Below are 10,737 nucleotides of genomic sequence, written 5' to 3'. Positions count from 1 at the left end.
GTCGCAACGTTTTTAATGACTTATGTGTGATTTGGTTTGTGTTAATTTGCATAATCATGATTTAATTGAAACAGTGTAATTGTGAAATTGCTTTTTTTCCGTTATTTCTAGTATTTTGACATTTTTGCGCTTACAGTATGTGTAATGAAACGCAGCTTGTAATAACTTGTGTTTTCCATGTTAGTAGATGAGAAAAACTTGTTTTTCTTCAAGGCAGATGTTTGCCGGGGAAAGCAGGTGTTGTTGGCATTTGGAGTTTAAAGCATGAAAAATATGATAATGTTCAGTTTATTTACCAAGCATCAATTCCTAATCAAAGTTGTCCATATTTTCTGCATAAAAAACAAGAGACATCAAACCAAGCTAATTAAATATTAACCACATCATCCTGAACTGTTTAGGATAATAAAAATCCAGTTGGGTAAAGAGCATTGCTTTGAAACCAAATCGTCTTTAGGATTAATCTTTATCAGATCACTTCAGCTTCATCCCAGACTGAACAGGGAGGATAAAACTAGTGGTGCTGCTGTGTACAACCAAGTTGTGAATACACTGCATGGCTAATCTGTAAGATCTACTAGATGATGGGGCGTCTGCTTCTCTTACAAGGAGTGAAATGTATCAAAAGATGTTATATTTAAAAGATAAGCAATACCAATTTGAACAGTTTAACTTGAACAAACGTCTTATTTTATTTCTATTAGAAATAGTTTCATGCATTATTTAAATGTGTTGATTTTAAAAGCTTAATTTTACACCTTAATCATTTATACTAATATTAAATGTAGAGATAATTATGATTATAACATCTAATAAGAGAAGTGAATGTTTTTAACTGAAGTATTCAGTGCTGTCTAGAATACCCCAGCCTCCCGCCCCTTCACCCCCCGTAATTCACCCTTTTTTTTCCTCTCAATTATCTTCCCTTTCATCAGGCTGGGATCTGTAGGCAAACTAATCAAGACGTGAGAGGCAGCCTCCCAAATCATGTCTCCACAACACTCCCATCTGTTACAAAACACGAAGACAGCCTAATCAAACTCCAGTTCATCAATGGATCCCTAAAAAGCGTGAGAAATACCACAAACCTCAATCAAAACTTGAGGCATCACATCTACGGGAACTCAATGTATCAGCAAAATAAATAACAAGAAGCAAAAGCCTGAGATAATGACAGATGCCTCTACATCTGCCAGGACCGCTGTCCACCTGACAGAGCAGTTAGTGAGATGAAAACATAGTGTGGGTGGTGTGGGGGCTGGACATCTCCCCCTGAGTATCTCAGTCCCAACCTGAATCCTGTCATCCGCACAAATACTAAAACAATGCAGGAATTAAACTGAAAAGGTGGCTGACAAACTGCTATTTATGAGTTATAAACAAAATGTTTCATGTTGTGTTTAAATGACAGAAAAAGAAAAAAAATCTGCCCAGAAAATAAAACCAAATGTTTTCATTCACACTGTTAATCTATGCTTGTTTTAAATTCATTCCTTTTAACTGTCTTTAAACCTCATTTTAATGATCACACCTTTACTATCTATTTTGATTGTTTCTTTTAATGTTTTATGTAAAGCACATTAGGTTCTCTTGGTACATGAAATTTGCCTCAAATGCTGTAACCGAGTACAGACAGACAAATAAAATAAATTCCTTTGACAGTTTTAAATTGTGAATTTTATTTTAAAATGTGTTTTTTTCTATATATATTTCAGTTTACTAGAAAACTTTCAATGAGTGAAAAAGCAAAGCTTCTGAAAGTATTTCGAGGTCACTCAGGATATTTTATGGAAACACCCTTTGTTATCGAAGAGTGTAAAACAACATTTTGACGATTCCTTGAAACAGTAAACAGCATTAAAATGTATTACTTTACCATGGAAATAGCCAATTTTCATGAGAGCAGCAGATGGAGTCATCGCTCTCCATCCTGCCTGGTGTACAAGGTGTCCCATAAATCTCCATGCATACGAAAAATAATCATTTCTTGACAAAAAAACGTTTTTTATGCCTGATTTTTTTTCCCTGTATTTAAATGCATTTTCTGGGGTATCTGAAATATAAAGAACTATTATTTCTTTTGAGTTGTCATGTGGGCCAAAATGCTTCTGGGATTTTGAAAACCAAATCATATTCAATCGTTTATTTATGTATACCCATTATACAAATTATATATGTATTTAATACAGATTTATATGATTCTATTTATTTCTGGGCTAATTGTCAAAAAAGGATGAGGAATAATTTCACGGAAAAGCAAGGTGCAAAACACAAAAAATGTAAAAAAGTAAATTAAAAAGTCCTTAGAGACAGATCAGATCTGTTTAAGACTGAAGACCAGTGTCTAACAAAAACAAGCAAAAAGAGAATTACTTTCATGCAAAAGCTTTACATATTTTTGCCAGTTTTGGCAAGGCATGCCCGTCAGCAGAGAGAGTGGAGGCACAACTCTACAGATGAACTTTGTAATACTGGGTTCTAAGAAAAAGGATGAATACTGGACACAAAGACAGCTCTCTGAATCACTTTCCACTGAACTTCCTCTGTTAGAGTTCACAGCAGTTCCTGGAATTGGAGTGAAACATTTTTAATTACCAAAATCAGTTTGTACAAAGAAATATTGAAAACACTACATTTTTCCTTTTAGCTCCTACTTTATTATAGGCTTTGAAAAATGTTGTTATAAAATTTTCGGAAACCCAACTCGAGGAAAACAATAAAGTAGAAAGTAATGTGTGCACTTCATGATCTATCTAAGGATTCCTGGACACCCATGACCCCTTGACCCACTCAGCATGGAAACATTTCTATGTATTTTACATTTCTAAGCATTTTTACATGTGCATGTGTATGGAGTGTTTCTGCACAACCCAACATTCTCAGAATGTTGATTAAGTTAGGTCCACCCACCTTTCATTTAAAAAAAACATGCCCCTAAATGTGGGCAAATTCAGTCTCTAATACAATTGAGACCCCCCCCCCCTACATTTGTTATGAAAGTGAAGCAATTTGCAATGAAAAAATCCTGGAAACCAGAAACACTTTTATTTTTTGTGTAAAACTGGACTCTAGCATTGAAGTAAAAGAAAGATTGTTCCCTTATGCAACCAGTGGTCTTTGATGGAACTGCAACATTTAAGACTTTACGGTCTTCACCGTTAGAGATAGGGAGAGAAGCTCAATCACCTGGTCCAGATACCTCCTGGATGCTTCTTTAGGTGATGTGTTCTGGGCACGTCCCACAGAGCGGAGACCTCGGGACACGCTGGAGAGACTATGTCTTTCGGCTGGCCTGGGAACGAAATGGATGGTCTCCAACAGGCTCAGACGGCGGCCATGAGTGGCTTGATTAAAGCCTGTAAACTCCAAAGTTTCTCACTGACTACAGTCCAGAAAATACATGCAGTGCAGAAAAAGTTTTCTAAACTCAAATACAACTGAAACTGAGGCTTAAGTGCTCCTGAAAGTTAAACGTTTAGTCGGCTTGTCACAGATCTTACATCCCATGGTTATAGATCCATGTAACGTTCATTATTCTGGCTTATGTTACATGGAGTTCACACATTAATACAATAATTATTAAATTAATAAATCATAATTTATGTAATTGTTTGATGTGAAGCAAAGGATGTGGCAAAGTAAATGCTGAAACTAATTCATTAAGTTTACACCATATATGTCAGAGGGATGTGCAGTCGCCCTGATTTGTGTGTGTGTGTGTCTTGTTTTGTTAGTTTCTTTAATCTGCTTTTGACCTTCGGGCCTTCTTATTGTTCTTTAATTATAACTGTCTTCTCATTCTTATATTTGCCACACAAGTTTGAGTTTTGTGGGTAAAAAGAGAGTTGTTGGTCCATCCATCCATGGGGTTGGTATTAGTGTTCACTTTCATTTTTTCAAGACATAAACACCAAAAACTAATTTAATTTGAGCATTTTCAGTACTGTGTATTGGCAGAAGGAAGACGATTACATAAAACCTTTTATTTTGTACATTTATTTTTAAGGTTAAATAAACTCTTGTTCAATGTGAGCAGGCAGGTTTTTTTAATGAGACGCGTTCAGGTCTACTCACTTTCCTACAGAGATGTCTTGATGTTTTTAAAGCTGCGTTTAAAACACTTAAATGGATTAGGTTTTGTTTTGTGTCAGCCTGTCTCACTGAGGCTAAAACATCTCTAACTGCTGAAGAACGATGACACATCGCTCAGTGAGGCGTTGCTTTCAAAAAAGCGAAACAAAACGACTCGTACGCTCAACTGGAGAATCCTCCTGCTCTCATCAAGACAGTGACATCCTGCGGTACTGAAGTGAAACTACGCCCCCACCCTGACATCTAACGACATCCAGCCTTCCCTGAACATCAGACTATTTAGCATCAAGCTTCCTTAGCAACACATTTTTGATTATGTTGCAAAGCCTGTAGGGAGAGCACCGTGTCCCTGCAGGTGACGATCACAAGGAGATGAAGATGGAGGCTGTCAAGCATTAATTAGTGTTCCTTGTCATCCCAAATCTCCATGGAGACGTGTTCTGTATATGCCATGGACACCTTTGGTACACAATCAAGAAGACACAAGAGAGCCGGAGGCACAGCTGGGACTTCTGATACAACACTGAGTGCACGCTCAACGTGCAGTCTGGTGGCTGTGCTATAAATAGCTGTACAGTAAATAACAGAGCATTAGCTGTGCTGAAACTAACAGAATTAGGCAGAAACTGTGAAAATACATTTAAAGGGAAATAAATTGAGCATACATTTGACACGAGGGAAGGAAATGTTTTATTAGTTTTTGCATAGAAACACATGCCTAGATAATGTTACATCACTCAGACTCTCTCCTTTGACGCCTTATTCTTTCACAGTCACCTACACACTTCATAGGAAAAAAACTGTGTGATTGTCTAACATTGAGTACAAAAAGCAGCAAAAGCAGTAACTTAGTTTAAAATGAGAAATATTGAAATATCGTCAGAGCCAAAAATGTTGGCACCCTTGATATTTTCTTGGAAAATGCAACAAGTCTGATTGTAAATGTTTAGGTTATCAAGTATGTATCGTTTTTGTTTTGCATTGGAAAGCAATGTAGAAAATAAAACTGGACACACAAAAAAAAAAAAATCACAGAATTGTTGTAAAAAATGGACTGGACAAAATTATTGACATCCTACAATGACTTAATATTTGGTATCACAATCTTGGAAAAAAGACTGATTTCATTCATAACCATGAATGACTTTTGGACTGTTCCACTGCAAACTGCTCCAAGTCATTCCGATTTGAAGGTTGTCTTGTCCCAGCTGATGTTTTAAGATTTCTACATGGGTGTTCTATGGAATTCACATCAGGATTTATTTTAAAACTCTCCAGAACTTTGTTTGAAACCATTATTACTATTTCTAAGTGTTCTTTAAAGAGTTTCTTGAGTCACTGTCCATGTAGAAGATCCATGATTTCTGGTGGAGATGCATCTTTCCTCCACATTGTGACCCAATATGTTAACCCTTCATGAGAGTTTTACAACAGTCATAACAACCAATGCTAGAAGCAGCATGTCTTTACCAGAAAACTCAACTTTTGGCCCATCTGTCCACTTTAGGTTCTCCTAGAAGGATTTTGTCTCACACTCTGAGTGTCACTGCTGTTTTTGATGCTTAAGTGTAAGCTACGGTGTCCTCTTGGGGTTCCTAATTTTGCTTTTTTTGTCACGAGAAGAAGGTTTGCTACAATGATGAACTATAACCTTATCAATATATAATTTAGTGGATACAGGAAGATTACAATCGAGGGAGATGGACTTGTAGTTTTGAGATTATCCACTTGTTTCCAAAATTATTTTTCCAGATTCTTTTATACAGTTGCTTGTTCATTCTTAATACTCTGTGTGACACAAATTTTGAGATCTCCGTTTTGCCTTTTTAACTGTTCAGAGTGAGATTACAGTTTTGCACACACCTGTTACTTGCCACAGGTGTGTCTAAATACAAATTGTGGGAGCACCGCATGCCTAAAAATCAATTATTTCTCACTAAATAGCTTTTTTTTAGGTTCAGGGTTACGTAAATAATGTCATTTATCTTTGTCTTTTGATTTTATTATTAATACTTTTTTATGATTTGCATTTGTGTTGGTAAAGCAGAAATAATTGAACCCTATAGTGATAATTTATGCATAAAATAAATAAATAAGTAAAGCAAAAAGAGGTGGAATTATAAAAGTTTTTCCTTTTGACAAGTTTAAAATGTAAGGATTGCATTGTGTCGTGTACTGTGTGCATAACAGTTAATATGTCTATTTATGGTTAAGAGAAATTGAATTATTTATGTTTGTATGTAAATATATGCTCAAATTCATAATTAATTATCCTAACTTTGATATATCTCTATATAGATATGTTTCTTTTGTTTGTCTTATTTAGTTTTACTTGAAATGAACCATTTCCAAACTAATTTGTCCAGTCTGTATTGTGAGTTCGGTGAGAATTTTAATCAAGTTTGACTCTTTTTCTGCTCTTTGTGCTAAGATAAAATCAACAAACACATAAATACCAAAACATTTGGAAATTGTAACAATTTTCTTAGAGCTGTGTGGCATTTCCAACAAGAGTTCCAACATTGTTGTTCATGACTATATGAATACTTTGATGTTGGTTTAGTGAGCATACAAGGCATATGTAGAGACGTGTTTAATTATCTACAGTCATGTTCTGTGCTACATACATACATACAGCTAAGCTTGTACATAACTACAGGTACTTGATTCAGGATATAAATGCACTAACAACAGTAAAAGAATCTGTGTTGGAACATAAGGCCACTATGGTTAACCGTGAGGAATAGAAGTTCTCAGAAACAGTAATAAAAGTCCTGTAGGGTTTCTGCAAACCCAAGTTGAAGGGCAGCAAAACAAATCGGTTGACAGCAAACATTGAAACTCCATTTCTCACCGTGAGTCCACCGTGAAATCTAAAAGTCTGCATCATCCAGTGAGAGTACATCAACGTAACAAACAATACTGTTGCACTGATTTTTTGTTTCTGCTCTTTAAGTTAAACTCTTAGAGTGCGAGGACGCACTTTGCTTGAGTTGCATGGAGAGTCTTTTCAAGAAGAAACACTGTTTACACCTGCTTCTTTCTTGGTGCCATTTTTACTTTACAAGTCTATGTACATTCATGAATAATGCTATTCTGAGGAACAAAAACAAAGCTTGGAGGTTTAAGATGTAGTCTGTGAGCATCTATGGATGTTGCACGTGGATATCTTCCACCTTTCTGACTATTCTGACTTGTAAACCAATTTGGCAAGAATGGAATGTGTTAATTATGTGGATGCAAAAGCTGTAAACTGGTTTATCCATTTGAAAATGTTGTGATTCTGACCAGTAAAAGAAACGAAATAAGGAAAAACATTCAGAAAATTGTAAAGGTGTTAATTAAGTGTAATAAATAACATAATGAAAACTGGATGCAGTTTCTGTGCTAGTGCATTGTATGATTTTAGTTCATGCAAAGCATGCAAAACATTTCTGAAATATGTAAATGGGTGCAAAACAGGCTTTATGTGTTACCTAATAGCTTTTTTACTGGATGTTGTTTGTAAAGAAGACTAAAGAACAAAAAAGTGACACGATACAAACAAAAAAATGTCTTGTATCTGCAGTTTGTTCGTGAGAGAACGTCGTGATCTGGTTAGAGCCACAGTGGAGCCGCTGTCCTTTCCTGGTTTTGTTGCAGACCCTCTTCAGGTCAAAGTGGTGACCTCTGGCTGAGCGTGATTTCCAGTGGTACCGAGAATGTCCTTACAGGTTTCTGTCAGAAACACAAAGGTGAGCAGAAAGACAATGAGACAGATTATCGACCTGACACTGCAAAGAAACCTTTCAATTGTTTTTATTCATTTATTTGCTTATACTAAAATAAATAAAATCTAGACTGTATAAAAATGTGCATTAAGAAAGTACATTTTTAAGGCTTTAGGAGCTCCAAAACCTTTGCATATACTTGTATTCTTCCAAAACACTACTTAGTGTGCATGAAAAATATAAGTTTGTCATGACTTCACTGCTGAAGTAACTGAAATGTAAGTTTCAATCTTGTATTCAACAACATTGTATATGAAGCGAGTCAGGAACACAACTGAAGGGTTGACCTCTCACTCATTTATGACAAAACACTGATTAATAAGTGGCAATAATCATGACTAGATTTGTCATAAATTCATAAATGATACTAAAAGTCAGACTCCAGCTATATTTTTTTTCTAATGTAAAATTGTTTCCAGTAATCTTTTAAATATGATTATCCAGTTTTTAGCCAAAATAAAAAAGCCTGTCATTTTTTTAAGGCATAGTTTCTGCAGAGCAGCAGGAGCTATTAAGAGATTCACCTCTTAGTTGTGACTAATTTCCCATCAGCCCTTTGTTTACACTCTCTCCCGCTAGCTCATAGCACCTCACAAGCCCAAGCTAAGATTAGCGTAGCAAAAAATTGGCAACAAATATCAAGTCGTACAGTCTTGAGCCAAAAACCAGCTCAGACAAGGAAAGTGAAGATGTTAATGGATCTATTTGTCTGCAAAGAATTATTCAGTATTGTAGCAGTTGCTGTAGCACACACCAAAGCTTTTCAAACCGCAGGTTTTTATCTGCTCCTGATCCAATGCGAAACGAATACAGAAATACTCAGAAACGCCATTTTAACCTTAAATTATTTTATACATGTCCTCCGTCATAATCAAATCTACAAGAACAAGCTAAAAACACTATATCTTACTGGAGTAAGTCTTTAAGCTGATATTATTTCAAATTCTAGTTAAAAACAAATATAACTTTATTGTCACTGTCCACGTGTACAATAAGATTCATATCAATACAAAATTTAAGAGATAACTATTACTGTGCACAACAAACTTGATTTTGTTTTGTTGTTTTTTATATATATAATATTAGACTAAATTTTTCAAAATCTGACGTAAAGCTTCAAAGCTTCAAGCTCCTCCAGTTGCCACGAGCAACCGTTTCCCTGTCACAGATAATAATTCCATAGCTTCTTGAGACCTCCATCCATCTGTCCTTCTCCGTGCGTTCTGTCTTACTGCCTTAGTGAAATATTATCCATACCTTTCACCCTGTAATTATGGAATAGGCCAGCATCCTCACCCCCTCTGGGTGCAGCTCTTAACATCAGAGCCACTCAGTCATAATCGACTTACGTCTGTCTTTCTGGAAATGGCTACGATCACAGACACAGTTTTTTTCTCAATAGACAGAATTCTTATTTTTTCTTTATCTTTTTTACAGTGAAATCTGTCATTGTGGACATTGAATGCCCAAATGTGTTGTTTAAGTGTTATGTTTTAATGGGATCTGAATGGAATGGCCAGATGCAAGACTCTGGATTAACCCCCCCTCTCAGCCTCCCTGCAGCATATTAGTTTTGAGGTGTTCTGGCTTTTCTCAGATCTTTGTCGTTTTATTCTCCCTATCAGAAAAAGGCCTGGGCTGCAATGCAATTAGCTGATCATTAGACTATTTCCAGTAGTAATTAGAAGAATGTAAATTTCACATTAGCAGATTATCTCAACCTATGTCCAAAATAACTACTTCCTGTTTTTTTTTCTAAATTACATCTGCATGTTAGAACATGTTTTTAGCATTTAAGTCCATCATCCCACTGAGGGAGACATGAGGCTGAAACTGAAAGTTAAATTTAATGTTCCTAGGAAAAACAGGCAGTATCATCACAATCCCAAATTAAACCAAGTTCAGAAATTGCAATTTTTTTTCACAGACCGGAGTGTTTGGATGGTTTCTGGTGGTCAAGCACAGTCTTGCTGCTTTGCATGAAAACATCATGGGTGTTTACTGGGCTTTTTGTGGACAGGAGTTCAAACACATCCTGCTTTGTCCACTGAAGCCTGGGATCTGTGATCCTTAGAGGCCCATAATGAATCCACAGACTCCAAAATATAAAGCCTCTTTTCAAACGGGGCTTTTGAAGCGCAGACATGAGACTGGGCTGGCATTGAAGCAGCTACATTCAGAAGCCGGGAAATGAATTACAGAAAAAAAAGATGGGGAAAATGACAGTAGAGAGAGAATACGGTGCTGTTTAGAACATGAAGTCTGAGAGCATTATGTGAGCTTTGCACTCAGAACCCTATTGTATCAGGTGTTTTTGCTCGACTGCAGTGTGTGTGATTACCAACTGAAACTAGATGAAGCAAATAGCACTGCCAAAACCTTCTACTGCTACAGATTATTTTGTTGACTTTATTGTTGAAAAAGTCACAAGATTTTGGCTCAAATGATTTTTCTCCTGTGAGGAGCTTTAAGACCCACTCCAATAAAAATGCTGTTTTTGGTGTTTTGACATGTATTTGTAGCATTTTTCCTATGATAGAGAACATTAAGAATTTAAGATTAAAACTATGTTTTGAGTATTTCTTTGTTCAAATCAATGTGAATCAATGCAGTTTAAAAAGTTCTTTACATAAAAATCCCTGCTCCGCTTTATTCTCTTGCATCCACCTGCAGATAAATGTCTTTGTTATCCTCATCTGAGCTGGCATCTTGTTCCAAACTAAACGGCTCCAATATCACTCGACATTTTAATTGCACCTGTAATGTTAGATTGGGGTTGTGAGGGGTAGGAAGCTAGCAAGAGACTAAACAAGCAAATTTTTAATGCACTACTGCCGCTCTGCAGAAACTATAAAAGTTACTGATTTTTATCCTT

At 36.0% G+C, this 10,737-nt stretch overlaps 1 protein-coding gene across 1 annotated transcript in view; it reads right to left on the bottom strand.

Moving 5' to 3' along the window:
- Positions 1-4,758: 4,758 nt before the first annotated feature.
- The window catches only part of kcnc4 (potassium voltage-gated channel, Shaw-related subfamily, member 4), a 28,964-nt gene continuing 22,985 nt past the window's right edge, over positions 4,759-10,737 (bottom strand). Inside the window, exon 4 of the mRNA XM_024292366.2 lies at positions 4,759-7,809. Within this exon, the coding sequence (XP_024148134.1) occupies positions 7,742-7,809 (68 nt within the window). The 3' untranslated portion in view covers positions 4,759-7,741. The remainder of the gene's footprint in view (positions 7,810-10,737) is intronic.

Source organism: Oryzias melastigma, linkage group LG7, assembly GCF_002922805.2.
Source record: "Oryzias melastigma strain HK-1 linkage group LG7, ASM292280v2, whole genome shotgun sequence".
NCBI lineage: Eukaryota > Metazoa > Chordata > Actinopteri > Beloniformes > Adrianichthyidae > Oryzias > Oryzias melastigma.
This window is presented reverse-complemented; position numbering and strand designations above follow the sequence as displayed.